At 44.7% G+C, this 21,281-nt stretch overlaps 1 protein-coding gene across 1 annotated transcript in view; it reads left to right on the top strand.

The window, feature by feature from the left end:
* Eipr1 (EARP complex and GARP complex interacting protein 1) overlaps positions 1-21,281 on the top strand; it is a 187,866-nt gene that overhangs the window by 151,011 nt on the left and 15,574 nt on the right. The window contains exon 5 of the mRNA XM_004656528.2: positions 5,352-5,451. Coding sequence (XP_004656585.1) covers positions 5,352-5,451 — 100 coding nt within the window. The remainder of the gene's footprint in view (positions 1-5,351; positions 5,452-21,281) is intronic.

Genomic DNA, 21,281 nt, shown 5'->3' with positions numbered 1-21,281 from the left:
GCTAAAAGTCACATGTTCTCTCATATGTAGATCCTAACTCCAAATGTTTAGACTTGTATGTGAGTTGCAATAAAACTCAGTAGCAGAGGTCAGTAAGCTAGAAAGAGGCTCTAAGGGAGAGAGGAGAGGGGAGGATTTGGGGAATTGGTAATGTATATATGTAGGTAGGAGAATAGATTACTGAGCATGGAAAGGCCTAAGTGAGGTCAGAGGAAGAGATTGAGTACAGGAAAAGTAGGGGGAGGGTCAATCAAAATCTAAGAAGGTATGAAGAATTCATATGGAAACCTACTTTTTTGCACAATGGCACATCCAGAAACCATAGATTGTTACTGGAAAAATTTCAATGCCAGGGATGGGATACCTTCCAGTGAGTTGTTGGTGAGGGAGGTTCCTGATGCCTCCCAAACATTACAGGCCATTGCCAAGGCTCTTGGTTTCCCACCAGGAATAGAAGGTAAGACCTGTTGCTGAAGACTCCACATGCTTGGGCTGCAAGGTCACTGAGAACTCTTGCTGGAGCTGAGCAGAAAAACCTCCCCTTTGTAGACCAGCTCACAAAAAGCTGGGAAAAGCTAGGCTGCGTGTAGCTCCATGGAAGAGAGAGAGAAGTCATAAGTGGAGATAAGCAACAATAGACACTGCAAGCCTTAAGTTGGGGTAGGCAGGTCAAATGAGCCAATGAGTACAATAGTGGCATGTTTGTTATGGGGGAAACCAACTGCTCTCTAATTGGACTGGAGGCCTGCTTCATGAGAGGAAATATATGCCTAATACTGAAAACCTATAATGGGGGAATCATGAGCCCCAGGGTATAATTCCTACTGGTGTCTGACTAAATGCATATACTATGCTCATCAGGCTTCCTGGTAGGCACTTTTCTTAATGTTCATACTCATATATTAATGCTACTCTCACTTTTGGTTAGAGAAGCTTTTCTTTTCAGATGGCAGTGACCTCTGAGATGACTAAAAAGGCATCATAATGCTAAGAAGAAGTGACAGAGGAGTTTTCAGCACTGAAATATCTCTCTCACACCTTCCAAGGCTTAGGGTCAACTGTGGAAGAGGTGGCAAAAAGAATATAAGAGGCAAAGGAAGAGTAGGGATCCTCACAATACACTCTTCCAGACAAGATGGCCTGGATATCCATGACCTCACATTGCCTGGAAGTACCTACACAAGAAGAATAATAGGAGGAAAAGATAATGACATCTAAATAAAAGACTGAGTGAGAGGGGGAGGGGATATGATGGAGAGTAAAGTTGTGAAGGGGAAAGTGAGGAAGGAAATTATCATGATTTATTGTCTATAATTATGGAAGTTGACAGTAAAAAATATTAAATTTTTTTTAAATGCAGTACCCAGTATGTGGTCAGTGATCATATACAATGCCTGGAGTGTGGCCTATGATCAAATGCAGTGCCTGGTCTGTGGGTAGTGACCATACACAGTACCTTGCATGCAGTATGTCATCTGTTATATGTAGTGTCTGATTGTGGTCTGTGATCAAATGCAATACCTGGTGTGTGGCCATACTCCACTCCATGCGGAGAGTGTGCTGGTGTGTGCAGGGCCAGCGCAGAAATGAAGGAATTTGGAAACCATGTTCTTAGACAAAAGCTGGGAGCAAAGTGGCAGCTACTGCTGCATTGTTAGGTGAGGCTGGGGCAGAAGGAACACGTCAGAGACACTGGAAGGTAAAACTCAAGAAGGTTTGTTTTGCCTATGAAGTTTAAGAATGATTGAGAGATGTAGTTGGCTGTTCTGAGCTTGTGCACCCAGAATGTTTCAACACTGAGGATAAGGCTGCTGACATGGGTGTGGTACAGCAGAAAGCTGCCCTTTGAACCTCAGAACTCCTGAGTTCCAGAAGAAGATGGAAATGCAGACAAATATACAGAGGTAGTAGTGTACAGGAGGCAGAATAGAGGAGGTCGATGTGTTGGCTTTGGCTTAATCTCTAAGGGCCCACCCTAGAGTCACAGCTGGGAGCAGGAGGGGCAGATTGGGAGGGTGAGAGCAGAAGGGCCCGAGGTTAGTGTCCATTAAGGCCCTCCTACAGGACTCCATGCACCACCTGTCTTCAGCAGTCAGGGGAGTTGCTCTCCAGTAGTCCTCCTCCTAGTGAGGGCCCTTTGCCTTGAGGAGCAGTAGGCCTCTTGAATGAACTCGCCTTCCTTGAGCTATAATAAACAGATCTTTCTTGTTTTCTTCTCTACTCATTTCAGAGTGCATAGGATCTGCTATGAGAAGGAAGTCTCCCTGTCCTCAGCACACCTATCAAAGGGTCTTCTATGCTGTATGGCTGTTGGCGCTTACAATGTCAGTGAATTAGAGGTCTGGCTTATAGGGAATTGATGTGAGCACATGAAGGGTGGTGCACCTGCTCCTGAGAAGGGCATAGTCTTGTGAAGCTCCCTGGAGGAAGTGGTGGTCAGCCATACCCTGTCCATGGAACAGTGATGAGAGGGAAAGCAGTACTGCTCTTTAGGAGACCTGTCTCTCTCCCTGTTATGTACAAGACCTACCTCCCTCTCTTCAGATCAGCAGTTCATAGGATGCTTATGTACTTATGATTGGGTTCTTCTAAACTCCCCTCCTGATCCTTCCCTCTTCTGCCTTGATCTTTAATCTCTAGCAGGAAATGAGACCTGCAGAGCCATGACTTTAGGGAACTTACTATTTCTATCCTATAAACAAACAGTTCCATGACTATTTCTAGAAGCCACCCAGCCTCCTTTATATGGAGGTTTCATGAGGATTTAGGGAGATGATCTCATCTGTTTCTCCCAAGGCCAGCTGCGATGCCATCGTGGTACAGCCAGCCATGGGTTTGTCTGTGCACTTGATAGCCAGGTCACCACATATGTAGAACTGGCGGCCAACAGGAACGTGTCAGTTACTTTCTCACTCCTACCTAGAATTCATTCTTAAACTTCATCAGATGTTAATTCTGAGTCAGATAGCCATCCTGTTGCTGGTCATTGTGGGGAGTACAAAGAGACTTAATAACTTGGAAATTTGCAGAAAGCTTTAGCCTGCTGGGGAGCCATAGTCAAGTATTCATGGGCTAAGAAGGCAGTCCATGTTAGTGCTTGGTTAAAGTTGCCTGTGGGAAATAGTTGGTTTACCAACTGTTAACTCAGCTTCAGTCATGTGATTCCTATTGTTGAAATTCTAGGTTACCTTGAATGTGACTTCCAGGTTGTGTTCCTGCTGACACTTTCAGGTTGTGTTCCCACCTTTACGGTCACTGCATTCTGAGCTCATTGCCTTTGTGTGTATAGGTCTCAAATATGTGATGTGGTCCTCACCAACAGCAGAGCACTACACTGCCTTTCCATCTTCTTTCCCCCTTGGAGGCCATTGTCAGGTTGCCTGTACTGTGCATGAATCTACCTGCAAAACCAGTGGCCAAGAGGAGTTTGACTCATGTGTGCTGAAGGGAATCTTCAGGGTAGAATTAGCCATTACTAGATGATGGGCAGATTCTGCAGCCAGGTTTCTTGGCATCTATTTTAGCCATGGTGTTTTAATTTTGTTTATAGACTATATGATACTCTTTGTTTTAGTGTATGGTGGTATGTGCATGTATAGAAGCATGCATCCCAAGTGCAAAGGACAGAGGAAGCTACTGGGTATCTATTGCTTTTCTACTTTATTTCCTTAGACAAAGTCTCTCAATGAGCCTGAAATTCACTGTTTTTCAGTTAGATTGCCTGAACAGGGTCCACAGTAATCATCCTATTTCCCATTACTGGGGTAACTGGTATATGTGGGCATGCTTGGTTTTTCATGTAGGTGTTAGGGGTCAAACTCAGATCCTCATGCTTTTGGGTCAAGCATTCTTTCCCACAGAGTTATCTCCTCAGGCCATATGATATTCTTTTTCATAGTTGTCACTAGGAAAGATACTGTAAACTCTTCATTTAATACAAAGTGGCGTACCTATAACCGTGGCGCCGTGAACTTTCTGGGAGTTCTTGAAAGTGTAAATGAGAAAGAGGTTATAGGTTTGGAGTGTATTAATATGAACAAATAGAATGCTTTGTAGTCATGAAAGTGGCATGAAGGAGGTATTCCTGAGGCAGTCTGCTTGTTGTGTTCTGTTCTGTGTGAAGAGAACGAGTGGCATCCTTTTTTGATGTCTGTAGTCCTTCATGTTATAGTGTGGCAATGAAATTCACTACAACCCAAGTTGAGAAATTCTCCATCCTTTCATGACTTTCACTACAGAAGTGATAACATTTATCAGGTACTTTCTTGTTGCTATAAGCAAATACTTGACTAGAAGTAACTTAGGGAAGGAAAGAGTTTATTTAAAGCTTATAGTTCCAAAGGGATGCCCATTATGAAAGGACCAGGAAGCCTGTGTCACATATCACGTCAGCAGGGAGGAAACAGCAAGAACTGCAAGCAAGACCGAGCTGTTACACCTCAAGACCTGTGCTGCAGTGACCCAACTCATCCAGCTGGGCTCCACCTCCTAAAGGTTCATACCTTCTAACAGTGCCACTTTTCTGGGGACCAAGTGCTTAATCACTTGAGCCTATAAGGGGTGCATTATAACCAATAAAATACGTATTCAGTAAAATATGTATTCAGGTATGTATTTTATTGGTTAGAGTGATGCTGTAGACACTAGGAAACCAGCCATGATTGGCTCAGATATATCGAAGTTACCTCCTGACATGGGAGTGTAGCCCCACTCACAGTGTGGGCGGATACAGCTCTCAGTGATGCCCCCTTGTCTTCTCCAGGACTTTGCATTTGTCTTACCAAGGCTGTAGGCATCACATGTAACATCACCTTTTCCGTAGTGCCTTCAGGGGCTGAACTGTCTTTCTTTAGCTACTGGTAAAGTATGTGGAGACCATTTTAGCCAGTTTGTGGTGCCATTACACACCACCACAGACCTCTGTTTGTCATGGTTCCTGAGGCTGGAAGGCCAGTGTCACAGTGTTAGCTGATTCCATTCTTGGTATGAGCTCTCTTACAGGTGGGGTCCTCATCTTCTGACTATCCTCACCTCGCTGGCAGACAAAGAATGCAAATTCCCTTGATCTCTCTTGTTTTGTGACTTCATCCAACCCAATAACCTTCCAAAGACTTCATCTCCATCACAGTGGGGTTACAGCTTTGATGTAAGTTTAGGGGTCATGATCCAGTCCACTGACTGAGGCAACCATAGTATCTTCCACGTGTGTTTTGCAGAAACAATGTTTTTAAGTGCCAGTGGCTTGGCCCAGAGGAAGAGCTTGCTGAAGAGTATGTGTAAAAGCCCTGAGCTACATGCTTCATGTCCTCCAGGAACACATTAATATTTGATACTTCTCTTCTTTCCTTTAGTGTCACGTGGGAGCCGATGGGCGATGGGAAGAAAGTCATTTCCCTGGCTGATAACCATATCCTGCTGTGGGACCTCCAGGAAAGCTCCAGCCAGGCTGTGGTAAGGGAATAATAGAGGATTCACTTTAAGTATTATGGGGGATTAGACAGCCTAAACTCAGAATATACTCCTTGATCTGCATGTTTGGAATTTGGACATTAATTATGAAATAAGTAGTTAGTGTGCTCAGTCATCAAGCCAACAACCATGTGATCCATGTTTTGGGTGACAACTGAAAGTGTGTGGTGGTACTCAGGGCCTCACAGTGGACAGAGTGCCCACCTTCTGTGTGGGGTGTGAAGTCTGCTCCAGCTTCAGGTGTGTTCTTCCATGAAAGGATTTTCAAAGTGCACTCTTGAGCAGGAATACTTATAAAATATTAATTTCATATTGTTGGCTGGCTTTTTATTGTACTGACATGAGTTATAATTTTAGCACTTTCTTGGGAGTCATGTTGCAATATCCTTTGTTGTGAATATTTTGCCTTTCATAGAGTTGAGCACTATGTGTATTTATTCATGTTTGATTCTTTGGTATTTTTAAATGTATTTTACATGCATTTGTAATTTTATTTTACTTGTTTATGTCAAAGTAATAACTTTAGAAAGAAGTCCAGAAATTTGACACAATAGACCTTATAATGTGTTGTATGCCCAGGGGTTCATACTGTCACAGTACATTCAAAGGGAATGGAGAATACTATGGCACAAATTTCTTTAGTAGTGGCCTTGTCTTATATTTATTTGTCCCTACAATGCTTACTGAGCTCTTTTCCCTCATGGATTCATACAATATTAATAGCCCCTTTCTTACCCCTTTGTGTTAGAGTGATGGTATGAATAATGATTTATTGTTATTAATATGTGGCATAAAACTTAGATGCTCTAAAATAGTGACTTTTTAAAGTTTAAAAACTCTGAATGGTCACGCCCTCGATGTGAAGTTGAGTTGGCCTGTTTTCCTAGAGCATTGGTAATATTTATGGAAAAGTCTCACATGAACTTTTTTTTTTTTCCCCAAGGTAGAGTCTCACTCTAGCCCAGGCTGACCTGGAATTCACTATGGAGTCTCAGGGTGGCCTTGAACTCACGGCAATCCTCCCACCTCTGCCTCCCAAGTGCTAGGATTAAAGGCGTGTGCCACCACGCCCGGCTTCACATGAACTTTTAAAGTAAATGATCAGGCAGGAAATTTAGTGCCTGTGGTTGTCCTGTGGACATGGGTCCAGGGCTGAGAACACATTCATGGCTACCATCTTCCAGGAGGTATGTTAGAAGTCTGGAGCATATTTGAAGGTCAGCCCTCCAATTCTACCCTAGATTATTTAAGCTACAGAACGCATACAGAAAGGGAGTAGATATTCTCTGACTATAAACCAGGTTCAAGGCAGGTTTTGGGAATGACACTTGGGGATGAGGAGATCACTCTTAGTCTGAGAAGAGCTGAGTGGAGACCGTCCCCCCAGTAGACCCCTCCATCCCAGCACTCCTAGTGTCTCTGAGCTGGGGGCAGCCCGGGAGAGGCCTAAGGGGCCACACTTGGATTCAGAGGACCCCATTTGCCTTTCTTTGCTGTCCTGCCTGTGGTCAAACAGTGAGCACGTCTTCACACCCCAAGTCTTCACTAAAGCATTTCATGGTAGGGTGATTAATCTGTAACTTACTTTCTGCAGAGAGCAATTTAGTTTTCTCTCCCTTTTTTATCTGCTGTCAGCAGTTCTGTCAATATCCCTTTGTGACCCAGCTCCATGGTATTTAATACAGAAACCTTCCCATCGATTTCAGCCTCCTCCCACTAGCTTTGCTTTTTTTTTATTGTTTGAGGATATTGCCTTCTGTGGTGAATCTAATCCTATGCTCACTGCATCATTACCTTTTGCAATTAAATTGGAGATCCTTTGCCATTTATTATCATTAGCAGAACCCAGGGGAGGCTTGGGGTGGGAGGGTCTGTGGGGTGTGTGGGCACCATGAAGGCACTGGGGCTGGCCTTCCAGTTTCCATTTGTGCTGCTTCATCCCCCACTCTGCAGCCTTGACTTTGTCAAGGTGGCAGAGCGAAGTGTCTGCTGCTTATGCACCTAGCATTTCCTCACGGTGGGATCCAGGAGTGTCATCCACTGGTATAGTGGGCTGACTGGTGGCATGCCTGTGAAGGAACAGAACACGCCCAGAGACGGTGTGGCTGGCAGTTTTTAACCAGATCGCCCTTTGCTTTTTAAGTCTCTGCTCCCAGCGTAGGTGTTCCTTAAAATATTTACTTATCCCGTCACTTGTCTTTTGTCTTTCTGGTAAGGTCTTACACACAGCAAATGATTTTTCATCCTTTTTTTTGGGGGGGGGGTTTGAGGTAGGGTTTCACTCTGGCCCCCAGGCTGACCTGGAATTCACTATGTAGTCTCAGGGTGGCCTTGAGCTCATGGCGATCCTCCTACCTCTGCCTCCCAGGTGCTGAGATTAAAGGCGTGTGCCACCACACCCAGCTCAATTTTCCATTATTTTAAAGTAGAATCTTAACCAGACCCAGTGGTACAGGCTTGTAATTTCAGTTACTTGGGAGACTGATGCAGGAGAATTGCAAGTTTAAGGCCTTCCTGGGCTGCAGAGTGAACTCAAGACCAGAGTAGGCAACTTAGCAAGATTTTTGTATCAAAATAAATTTTAAAAAGGCCGAGGGTACAACTCAGTGGTAGACTACTTGCCTAGCATGCATGAGGCCCTGCTTTAACCCTCAGAACCATACAGAAGGGGTAGGGTTGGGGAGATGGCTCAGTGGGTAAGAAGGCTGGCTACACAAGCATGAGGCCTTGATTTCATATCCCTATACCCCATATCAAAGCCAAGCATAGCTGTTCATACCTGCAATCACAGCACTAAGGAAGGGTGTAAGACAGAAGAATCTCTGGTGCTCTTTGGTCAGTGAACATAATCCCAAAATGCCAAGCTCCAGGTTCAATGAGAGATATTGTCTCAGGAAAATCAGGTGGAAGAACAATAGAGGTTGACACCTGAAGTCCTCCTATGACCTCATATGAGGTATATGCATCTTCACACACATATGCATGCACTGCATGTACACATGTGCGCGCACACACAGACCTACACATAAAGAAGAAACAAAGAAGAGAAAAAGACCTACCTCTGGAGTTTAGGTTAGTTTTGTATTCCCAGAGAAGCCAAGTGGGCAGTGCAGCATGCTCCCTAGCGCTCCTGCATCTGTTTGTGCCTCAGCGACCCCAGCTGGCACTGTACATTGTTAGCAAACCCACGCAGAGTTACCATTCTCTGAAATACTCTGAATACATGTGGTTTGATTCAGGCGTCCCCCATAAACTTAGGTGTTCTGAATGCTAGATCCCCAGAGGGTGGCAGTTTGGGAATTGGAGCCTCCTGGAGGCAATGTATTGTTGGGGAGAGGCTTATGGGTGTTATAGCCAGCACCCCTTTGCCAGTATTTGGCACATACTCCTGCTGATGTTAGCCAGGAGGTGATGTTCATGCCATTATTTTTCCCTGCCATCATGGAGCTTCCCCCATGAGTCCATAAGCCAAAGTAAATCCTTTCCTCCCACAAGCTGCTCTTGGTCGGTATTTTCTGCTCGTAACGCAAAGCTGCCTGCAACAATACATAAGGGCTCACTCTTGGTGTTGGACTTTCTATGGGTGTGGAAAGTGCACAGTGCCACGGATTCACATTGCAGTGCACTGCAGCATGTCTCCTGGGCCCCAGCGCTTCTCCTCATGCCCTAGCAACCACTGATCTTTTCATTGCTGTTTTGCCTTTTCCAGAAGGTCATCAAGTTGAGATCTACATGTGTGGTCTTTTAGATTGGCCTCTTTCTCATAGCTATATACATGTAAGTTACTATGTATTCTCACGGCTTGATGGCTGCTGTTTTTATCCAGGAATCATGCTTTGTTCTTGGAGATAATATTTCTGACTGCCCTGTGGCTTCAGGGCTGACAATTCCTACCATCCTTGTATCCTGGAGGTTTCCTCCTTTTCTTTTTGGGGGTTCTGTGGCTGAGTCCCAGGGATTATTTTATTTTATTTTATTTTTTATTAGCATTTTCCATGATTATAAAAAAAATCCCATGTTAATTCCCTCCCTCTCCCCCACTTTCTCCTTTGAAATTCCATTCTCCATCATATTACCTCCCCATCACAATTATTATACTTACATATATACAATATCAACCTATTAAGTACCCTCCTCCCTTCCTTTCTCTTCCCTTTATGTCTCCTTGTTAACTTACTGGCCTCTGCTACTAAGTATTTTCATTCTCACGCAGAAGCCCAGTCATCTGTAGCTAGGATCCACATATGAGAGAGAACATGTGGTGCTTGGCTTTCTGGGCCTGGGTTACCTCACTTAGTATAGTCCTTTCCAGGTCCATCCATTTTTCTGCAAATTTCATAACTTCATTTTTCTTTACCGCTGAGTAGAACTCCATTGTATAAATGTGCCACATCTTCATTATCCACTCATCAGTTGAGGGACATCTAGGCTGGTTCCATTTCCCAGCTATTATAAATTAAGCAGCAATAAAAATGGTTGAGCATGTACTTCTAAGGAAATGAGATGAGTCCTTAGGATACATACCTAGGAGTGCTATAGCTGGGTCATATGGTAGATCAATCTTTAGCTGTTTTAGGAACCTCCACACTGATTTCCACAATGGCTGGACCAGATTGCATTCCTACCAGCAGTGTAGAAGGGTTCCTCTTTTTCCACATCCCCGCCAACATTTATGTTCGTTTGTTTTCATGATGGTGGCCAATCTGACAGGAATGAGATGGAATCTCAATGTAGTTTTAATCTGCATTTCCCAGGGATCATTTTAGTTAGTGTTTGTTTAAGATCCTGTATACCATGGGACACCAGCAGGTGTGTTGAGGCCTCTCCACAGCCAGTAGAGTATGAAAGGCATTGCTGTTCCTAGGCAGGAGTGGGGAACCAGGTTCTTCTGAGGTGTTTGGAACAGAGTAATCGCCATCTGGAAGTTTCATGACTTAACTATCTGTGCATTTCCAAGAGAAAAGCCTTTCTGGAGGTTCTTCTGGGTCTGGCCTGTTGTTATTAGCTGGTTGTGGCTTTTTTTGGCTATAAGCCTGGGACCAGTAAGACAGAAGGAAAACCCAGAGGTCATCTGTATAGTTCCTAACTGATCAGCCGCCTCCTCTCAGATTTACTGATGTGCTGTGTGTAGGACTGGGACTATTTTGTGCTTAGTGGGAGGAGCAGAGAAAGGACTGTCCACTCCCACTTTTATTCAGCAGATGTTCCTATTTAGTTGTCCTCCTTTCCTGCCTTGGTTGTGTCTGAAGACTTGGGTGATAGGCTAATTCTGTTATCTCTTAATTGGAGAAGAGCCTTAATACCCCACACTCAGTGGATGGGTGCTGTGCGTGCAACTTCACTTGGCCAATGCAAGCGCCTGTGGGGAGAGGAAAGTAAGCAGGCAGATTGAACAGTGTCTTACTGGGTTCTAGAGTTCACCATGGGCCTTGCTTTCCACCCACTTCCTGTGGTCCCAGTAAGGTAGGACTGTAAGAAGGCAGTTGTGTCCCAAACAAAGACCAATTGATATGACAAGTAATTATCAATTTCTTTGGGAGGTGGAGTCAGTGCCTTTTTAGTAAATGGTTGCTTCTCACTTATGCTTATAATCAATCTGCTTAAATCAAAACACAGACCTCATGGTCATGTTCTTTGGCCATCTCATGTGGCAGATGAGAACAGTGGGCTCCAAAAAGCCAAGGAACTTTCTGATGGAGACAGGTGTGGGATGTTGTCTTTTTATTCAGCAAAGGACTTTATCAAGGGTCCAGCACTTTACTGCCCTCCTCCAATCAGAGGAGCCTCAATGACTGGCTCTTTACTAGCATTACCTTTAGTGGCCAGTGATATTGTGTGCTAGAGTGAGTTATCTTTAGCAGTTAGTGGTATCCTGTTCTAGGAGCAAATATCTTCATTGCTCATTGGCATCCTATCCTGAGAGAGTTTGATTTTTGGAGCAACATGTGGTAAACAAGACAGTTAATAGTGAACATGTGAAAACCCTACAAAAAAGTAGTTGTCTGCATGAGTTTTAAAAAGATATTTATGTTGATTTATTTGTGAGGAGAGAGGAAGAATGAATGGAAGACTATGCCAGTGTCTGTTGCCTCTGCAAATGAATGCCAGATGCAAGTGCTGCTTCATGTATCTGGCTTTATGTGGGAGGAAAATTGAACTCCGGTTGTCAGGCAAGCACCTTTAACTGCTGAGTCATCTCCACAGACCTTGTGAGACTCTTAAGAAGTCATTCCAATGTATTTTTAAAATATTTATATTTATATTTATTTATATTTTATTTATTTATTTATTTTTATTTCACAATTTTTATTAACATTTTCCATAATTATAAAAAATATCCCATGGTAATACCTCCCCCCCAACTGTACTTTCCCCTTTGAAATTCCATTCTTCATCATATTACCTCCCCATCTCAATCATTGTACTTACATATATACAATACCAACCTATTAAGTACCCTCTTCCCTTCCTTACTTACAGGCAGAGAGAGGGATAGAACAGACATATAGAGAGAATGGGCATGCCAGGACCTCCAGCTCTTACAATCTCCAGATGCATGCATCACCTTGTGCATCTGGCTTTATGTGGGTACTGGCAAATCAAACCCAGGTCATTAGCCTTTGCAAGCAAGCATTTTACCTGCTGAGCCATCTTTCTAGCCCTCCAGTGTAATTTTTTTTTTTTTTTTTTTTGGTTTTTCGAGGTAGGGTCTCACTCTGGCTCAGGCTGACCTGGAATTCACTATGTAGTCTCAGGGTGGCCTTGAACTCTTGGAGATCCTCCTACCTCTGCCTCCCGAGTGCTGGGATTAAAGGCATGCGCCACCACGCCCAGCTCTCCAGTGTATTTTGAGCCGTGACTGAATCATTGAAATACATGGCATCAGTAGAGCATGGATCTCAAGTGGTAATTGTTGGACTAATACTTTAGGGTATCTGTACTAAGTGTGGTGGTAGGAGTGTCAATACCCAGGAGGCTGACATAGAAGGATCAAGAGATCATGACCCACAGGAGCAAAATATCTCAGTGAGTTGTTGGTCAGGGAGGCCTTGGAAACTACCAACACAATGCTGGCTACTGGCAATGTTCTTGATTGCCCACCAGAATTGGATGTAAAGCCTTATTGCTGGAGACACTATCTACTTTAGTTGCTGGACATCAAGTGGGAACTGAGCTGGAAGCTTGCTCCCTGCTGGCTAGCTGTCATGATGGTGCTGGAAAGTACTATGGCAGGTAACTAAATCATCATCAGTCTTACCTGGCAGTGGACACTGTGAGCTATATAACTACCTAGCAAGTTAAGTTGTGTCCACTGGCCAATAGGGGCATGACTGTTATGGGGGTAACCAACTGCTTTCCGATTGAATCTGAGGGGCATTCTGCTAGAGGATTCATGCCTGGTATTGAAAACCTAGTCAGAAACCTGTATCTGGGAAGGTCTTGGGACATAGGAGGGAAGTGACTACTGTTGTTCCATTAAATGGATGTGTTGTGCCCATTAAATTGCCCTCTAAACATTTGCTTTTATGCCTGTAGATTAGTGCTGCTCTCACTTTTGGTCAGTATCTTGGACTTTAGAGGTCTGTTCCTGGTATAAGTAGATTGGGCATTCTTGGGGTAAGTGTGATTTCAGAGAGGCGCAGCTAAGTCTGGAAGCTGTGGTGCCCAGCTTCTCTGTGTTCAGTATGACTGCTGCAGCCAGAGTCATCTGACATGTTACCTTCCACTGGAACTCTGGCTGCAGCCACATCCTCTGCTGTTGCCTCTCTTGTCATCCACCACAGAGCTGAAAGACCTAAACAGTGCCAGTATTTAAAGTTTCAGTCTTGCTGGGACAAGCATGAGTCAGAGATAAGATGAAAGAACACAAGAGGACCTGGGGCAGAAGACTGGGAAGGCATGAGTGCACCTGTCATTAAGATGGCACTGCTGGCTATGGGCTTAGTCTTGATTCTCTACTCTGTTTGGCTAACCCCAGGCAGGCTGCCTGGCCTGTCCAAGCCCTGTCATCCATATCTCTGAGTTAGAGATTCTAGGAATTTAATAGTAGGACTGTGTGATGACAGGATCCCTACAGTACCTGTGGATGGCTAACACTTGGTACCTACCTGATAGGTGGGTGGGTGGGTAGGTGGATGAGTGGATAGGAGGGTGGGTGGATGTTGGATGATAGGCACATGCGTGGGTGGTAAGATAGATGCATGCATGGATGAATGCATGAATTGATGGAGTGGCTGTAATATGTAGTGTCCAGAGTGAAGTGCTGAGGCCATTCCATCAATGTAGTCTGGGCTATCTAGAGGGCTACCCTGTCTAAACAAAACCCTTACAAAGGACAGGGCAGGACAGGACAGGACAATTTCATTATTACCACACTTCTGGGTTTTAAAATCCTTGATTATTAACAATGAATCTTTTTTTTAACCTGTCTAAAGGATTGATTATAATTAGGCTGATCTTTCTAACAGGTTGCTGGTGTTTAGATGTGTCATCTTCGTAAAGATGCATAAGCCTTCACACAGGCCTTCCTGGGTTCGTATTTGCCTTCATTGGTTTGGGACACACACTGTTTCTTCAGATAGACATTGGGTACTGTATGACAAAGGGAAGAGTACACAAAGCCTTAGTTCTCTTAGCTCTGTTCTTCCTACAGAGTCTTTCTGAATGTGCTAAATCAGTGCAAGTAGACCAAATTCTTCTCCTAGCACTGCCGCCTATACCTTGTGTTGGTTTTTTAAATGTGGGAAGGCTCTCCTTCCCAGGAGGCCCTTCCATACCACATTAGTCTGTTCAGTACAACTTAGAATATATCTTCCAAGGGGTTCAGTGCCCTAGATGGTCTGTTAATGACTCCAGCCCCACTGACCTTTGTGTCCAGCTACAGTGTCCCACTCAGGCCATGGGTTCCCTGCCTGTATGACCATGGTCCCTCATATGACCCTGACCTTGTCTTCAGGTCCTTGACCTATTAGTTTTCTTGTCATTGTGACAAAATGCCTGACATAATGACTGAAAAGGAAGAGAGATTGCTTAGTTTGAGTCCATCGTGGTGGTGACAGAGCAGAGCAGGTCAACAGCCAGGAAGCACAGCAGAGTGCCGAAGAGCTGGGGCCAGGCATAGCCTTAAAGGCACACCCTAGTGACCTATTTCCTCCGGCTAGGTCCCACCTCCTAAAGTTTCCAGACCATCCCAAAATAATGCCACAAGTTGGGAACCAAGCATTAAAAAAACATGAAACTGAGGGACATTTCATATTTAAACCATGACGTTCTGCCCTGTTCCCCAAAGGTTCATGGCTCTCTTGTAATGTAAAATGTATTTAGTTCATCTCCAAGAGTCCCTAAAATCTTCACAATTCTAACATTTTCAAAAGCCTACATTCAAAATCTCTTGAGACTCAAGGCCACTCTTAGCTGTGAGCACTTGTAAAAGTAAAAAACAAGTTACATCCATTCAGTTACACAATGATTCAGAGTAAGCATTCACATTCGAAAAGAATGGGAGAATGATAATAAAAGATTGGATCAAAGCAAAACTGAAACCTGGAAGGGAAAATATTAAATCCTGTAATTCCATGTCTGGCAATTTGAAAGCCAAAAGGCGTGGGCAGTCCTGCCCCTATGGCCTGGTCAGCTGTAGCCCACAGGGCTTCCCCCCAGCTGGCTCTGTCATTGTCTGCCGCCTCCTCTTGCAGATGCTCCATGCTCCTGTCATCCCCGGGGTCTCTATTACCACTTTGCCTTCACCCTCACACCTTTACATGCTGCCTTCTCAGAGGCATCCTATCTCTGGGCCACCGCCTCTCAGGTGTTGCACTCAGGAATTCTGACACCCCTTCACATTGCCTAGTTTCTTAACCCTTCATTTGATATCTGAGTGGAGGCTTCCATTACCCCACAACTCGTATATTCTGCATTCTGTAAAATGAGCATCATGTGGATGCCACCAAGGTCTGCTGCCAGCTTTAGTATTAGCCAAGTCCACTTGGACCACAGCTTCCGCAGCCTCTGAGTTCCTGTGTGGCTGAATATAGTGAAAGGAATTGTGGGAATTTGATTGAAATATCCCTCAGACACTCATGTGTTTTGAGTACTTGATCACCAGCTGGTGGCAGTTTGGGAAAGTTAGGGCTTTGGGAGGTGGAGCCTTGATGGAGGAGGTATATTGCTGGGGTGTGGGGTTTGGGGTGGTGTAGCCCAGCTACAAGCTCAGTACTTAGATTAGTTCTTTCATGCTGCTGTGGAGATGGGATACTTGCTTGCTGCCTGATCTTATGCTTTTCCCACCGTGATAAAGCTTCCTCTCGAGACTATAAACTGAAATAAACCTTTTCCTCCAATAAGTTGCTCTGGTTGGGTGTTTTGTCCAGAAATGAGAAGGCAACTGCAACAGGAGTCCTGTAGAAACAGCTTTTGGGGTAGACTTGTTCATGTAGGCACCTTAAAGATACTCTCTTCTCAAGGGAAAGTCTTTCAAATGAACTTAATCTTTAATACCCTTAAGCCAGGGAGGGACGGGTTCTGACCAATTCCTGAGATGGTGTCAAGGAATCTCTCCTATTCTGCAAAGTAGGGCTTCATTCTAGTTCTGATCTCTTTAACACTTACGCCCCTTATCTACAACTTTAAACAAGCTCCTTTTCTGGCCAAAGTACAAGTTTTTCAAGCCTTTCTCCTATGCATTTGCTTCTGCATCTCATTGTAAATCTGATTACAAGCAGCCATCTATAACCATGCTATGGCTGAGCATTTGACCATTTTAAGATTTTCTTCTCCAGATAGCTAGCTTATTACAAGGTCCCACAAAGTCTCAGGACATACACAAAATGTGAGCAAGTTCTTTGCCTGCATGTAACTTACATGTCCTCTAGTCCACTTCCCAATGAAATATTGTTCTCCTCTGAAACTACGTGAGTTGGCTTTCACTCTCCTCATTGCTGGTGATGTTCTGAGCTTCCACCATAGCTGCCTATTGTGCTGTGCTTGCAGCATCCTAGTCTTTCTCTGGCTCACTTCTTTAACCTCTTTCAAATGCTCCCTGAAAACCAGTTGGAAAGGCTTAAGTGCTACATGGTCAAGTGATCACAGCTTCATCCCCACTTTTCTGGTACCAGTTTTCTATATTAGTTAGACTTTTCTGTTGCTGTGACTAAAATACTTAGGAGAAAAATGTAAGATAGAATTACTGTTTGGCTCTTAGTTTCAGAGGTATAGGTCCACCATGGTGAAGAGGGCATGGTGGAGCAAAGTGGGATCACATTATGGCCACCAAGAAGCAGAGCATAGAAGGGACTAGGGACGAGGTAAAACTTTGACGTCCCATGTTGCAGTCAGGTTCGCATTGCTGGTAGAAATCACCCAACCAAGAGCAGCTTGTGGGGAGAAAGAGGTTTCTTTTGGCTTATAGGCTCGAGGGGGAAGCTACACGATGGCAGGGAAAATGATGGCATGAGCAGAGGGTGGACATCACCTGCTGGCCAACATCAGGTGGACCACAGGAACAAGTGAGTGTGCCAAACACTGGCAAGGGGGAACTGGCTATAACACCCATAAGCATACCCCCAAACAATACACTGCCTCTAGGAGGCGTTAATTCTCCATCTCTCCATCTGCTGAGAGCCTAGCATTCAGAACACCTAAGTTTATGGGTGATACCTGAATCACACCATCACACCCCATTTGGACCAATTCCTGTAATTTGGCCCCTTCCTCCTGAAACTTCCAGACCCTCCTAAAAATAGCATCACCAGCTGGGGACCTAGTAGTCCACACATGAGCCTGTGGGGAATGTTACATATTCAAACCAACCTCAGTACTCTCTTGTAGTCTGAAAGCAGCCTGTGTAGCCAGGGCCCTTCGTGCCAGCCCAGTTCTCCTCGGACCCACATCACTTCATCTCTTTGTTTTTCTTGGGTGTCCTGAAGGTGGCAACAGGCCTCAGTGACTCTAGTGAATTCTATTCCCACCACCTCCATCAAGTGCACCAGCCTGTACCATATCCCTTCTCCCCCAGACAGCTTAGATTTCTCGAAGTGTTCCTAGGTGTTGTATATTGACTCATGACAAAAAAAAAAAAAACAAACTTAGGACACCCACCATGTGTCAGGCATTTTCAGGACACTTGTTTATTTTTATTTATTTATTTGAGAATGACAGAAAGAAGGAAGCAGAGAGAGAGAGAGAGACAGAGAGAGAATGGGCACGCCAGGGCTTCCAGCCACTGCAAATGAACTCCAGACACGTGCGCCCCCTTGTGCATCTGGCTAACATGGGTCCTGGGGAAACAAGCCTCGAACCGGGGTCCTTAGGCTTCACAGGCAAGTGCTTAACCACTAAGCCATCTCTCCAGCCCCATTTTCAGGACATTTGATATGTTTTATCTCACTTGATTCTTGTCACCACCTTAGAAGTTGATACTTGAGTGTACACTGTGCATGTGAGTTATGGGAGAGAAAGTCATGTCTCCGGACATGACTTCTAAGGGACAGCTCCCTTAGAAGCTGCTCAGAATGCTTAAAGCCCTAAACTGGACAGGGACTCCCAGCCAGAGACAGGGAAGGGCAGTTGCCATAGGTGTTAATTTCAGGTGGGCCTTGTGAGGATGATAAGTTGCATTTGCCACAAGTGTAAGAAAGGGCTTAAATCATGAGGGAGTCAACAAGAAATAAGAAAATAAATTCCAAGGTTGCAGTTAATTTATTTCTGGGACAAACAGCTTATGGGAGGAAAGGGTTTATTTCAGGTTTATGGATTCCAAGGGAAACTTCTTCATGGTGGAAGAAGCTGGTTCGCTTCAGTATCCACAACAGAGAGAGACACTACTGAAGCCAGCAAACATAAGCAGCCAGGGCTCAGACTGCTGTCTATATACTAAATAGAGCTGGACTGAAGACCCACCCCCAGTGACATGTCATGTAGCGGGCATCTGGGAATGTAAGTAAGAAGTCTAATCTTAATCAAAAACGCCCGAGTCTGTGGGACCATACATTCAAACCACCGCGATCATCATCACGGATCCTTCCTCTCTGCCATGTCCATACGCCAGTGCTGCTGCTGGTGTGGTGACAAGGCAGCTGCAGCAGCTCCAGCATCACACCTGGAGTCCCGCAGCACCAATGAAGAAAAAGATGATTTTTTTTTCTGTGTGTTTCTCTTCATAAGAAGATTCTTCCCTGGAAGTGCTTTTGTCCAGGTGTCAGGCACAATCTCATGTCATATCTAAACTAGTCACTGGTGAAGGAAGAAGTCTGTTATACTTGGCTTTGAGCAGTTACAAGCTGAAAAGCTGGGAAGAGGCTCAGGTGGCATGGTCACGGAGGTCATGATAGAATGTCACTCCTGTTTTATAGTTCACACAGCTACAGGGTACCTGCTTGGGGCCCTTCATACTACTTAGACTCTCAGTACCATGGCCCTGCCTCTCCATCACCTTGTCATTCCAGGAAAGGAGTGTGGGGTGCTCTGCTGGCCCTCACTGTCTCTGATCTTGGTTGTAGCCGTACAGTAGGTGTTGGGAGCTCACCATAGTGCCCCTGGCCACTTTTTTACACTGATCTGCCCCTGCCCACTGACCCCCAGTGGCTGGAAGTGTAGCTGTTTGTCTTTGGAAATATTGTATTTCTGCTCTTCTGAAATGTGCTCTGTGTGTACCGTCACCACCTGGAGAACACAGGTCTGTCTTATTCGTTAGACGGTGTCCTGTCTCCTTTTGTTCATGTCATAGTGTTAGCCACACTTCTTCTGAAAATGTTTGTGGGGGGCCTTTATCATTCCTTCTGGACTAGGAAGCCCCCGGGGTTTTCTCTTTAATGGTAAAAAACAGATTGCTGCATCGCACCCTGTGAAGTCCTTTGTGAGCTCTGTCTCTAGTTCTTAGGAAAACAAAAGCATGGTTAGCCAATCTTACAACTTAGGCTATGCTGCCTGCCCTGAGCAGATTTTTTATTAAGATTTGCCTTCCAAATTCCTGTGCTTTGGCATGGTTCTCATTGTCCAGGGTGTCCACATGCTCTCATGGTCAAGGGTATGGGATCAGGAGTCAGGTCCCTGCTGTGCCTTGAGCTGGGCATGTGGCCATGGATGAGCCCCTCTCCCTCTATGGTGTCCCTTCTCCATCTGTGAAGGAAGGAGGGGATCAGGGCTTGTCTCTAATTTGCTGAGATTCACTCACATCTTCCCTTGACCTCTGGACTTCCCACTAGTGGCATCTTGTTAGGGCCTCTGTTTTTGTGTTCAAACAGCCACAGGAGCTGCTTGCTTCCCACAGCCTACACTTTGTCTCATGGTTTTCATGTATCACCTGGAATCAGGGCACTGCTAGAGAATCCTCTGCAATAAAGTTTATGGAGCTGTGGGCCAGTGGTTGACCAGAGACTTAACGAGATATACTGTGTTTCCAAGTTCATCAGGCAAAAGGAAGGACAGGGTCTGTGGGTGAAGGAGCCCAGCAGCAGAAGAGGCCAGACTGGGGAAAGCTAGGGATGGAGGAGGCCCATGGTCTTTTGCCTGGAGGACACCCTGATAGCCAACTCTTCCTTCCTGACTCAGTCTCAACCACCTTTCTTGTCCCCATAAGCCAGGCATTGTCACATTGTCTAGCCCTCTGCCTTGTTGCTAATCTTGATTCTCCCAGGGGTTCCCCATTCCTGTGTCTCACTGACCTCAGTTATGTCCAGCCTGTAAGGTCTCCCTGGGCTCCTTCATTTTAGGAAACCTTTCTCTTCTTCCTCCCATAGGGGGAGAGGGGATCTGGAGCTCTGTAAACTGCAGCATTGCTTACCTGGCTTTGGTGCTAGTTTCGAGTTTTCTTTTTTTTTTTTAATTTTTATTAGCATTTTTCATGATTATAAAAAAACTCCCATGGTAATTCCCTCCCCCCCCCCCCCACATTCCCCTTTGAAATTCCATTCTCCATCATATTACCTCCCCATCTCAGTCATTGTACTTACATATATACAATATCAACCTATTAAGTACCGTCTCGGGTTTTCTTTATACCAGTGGTCTGAACTCCCAGGAGAGCCTCTGTTTCCTCCCCTGTAAAGCAGGTATTAATATCTACATCGTGCATGTGATGACATAACTAGGAAATATACCACCTACCCAGCTCCAAGCTGGCATTGGATGGCTAGTACTGGCTTCATAAGTGAGTCCTTCATAGGTAAAGGCTCACTGGCTGTTTTGTTATGGTAACTGATGGTTAGCTGATGGGTCAATTCTTAATAACTTATTGTTTCAAAACCCTAGAATTGTTCACAGACTAAAGCTTTGCACATGGAAACAGACTAGCACTGCTGACTGGACTTTGCCATGGAGTTTCATGGCGCTAGAGCTAATCAAGTTGGGGCAGTGGAGGTCCATGGAGATTGTTTGCCCGTGGTTGCTGTCTGCCCTTTTGGAATGGCACTAGGTGTCTCTCCCACCCAGTGCCACTAGTTGGCTTGTTCTGTTCACTTACTGAATCTGTGTTGCCTTTTAAAGACATGACCTTATGTCCTCACCTTCCTGAGCACTTAGTGAGTCACTGTGCTTAATAGGAAATTGATTGGAACCCAATATTGGTTAACCAAAAAACAAACAAACAAAATCCAACACTTCTATTCTTCCTGCTCACTGTTCATTATGTTAATATGTATATGTACGTGTATATATGTCACACTCATATTTACACATATATATGTAGACACATCTTTTTTAGCATATTCATTGTCATCTGATGTGTTAGCATTAACCTGATAGCTAAGTCTCCAGAAAACTAACATCCCACCTGTAAAACTTTTGCCTGTCTGATTTTTTTATTTGAAGGAGATGTG

Source organism: Jaculus jaculus, chromosome 2 (assembly GCF_020740685.1).
Source record: "Jaculus jaculus isolate mJacJac1 chromosome 2, mJacJac1.mat.Y.cur, whole genome shotgun sequence".
NCBI classification, from domain to species: Eukaryota; Metazoa; Chordata; class Mammalia; order Rodentia; family Dipodidae; genus Jaculus; species Jaculus jaculus.
Note: the sequence above shows the minus strand (reverse complement) of the source record. Positions and strands in the feature narration are given on the sequence as shown.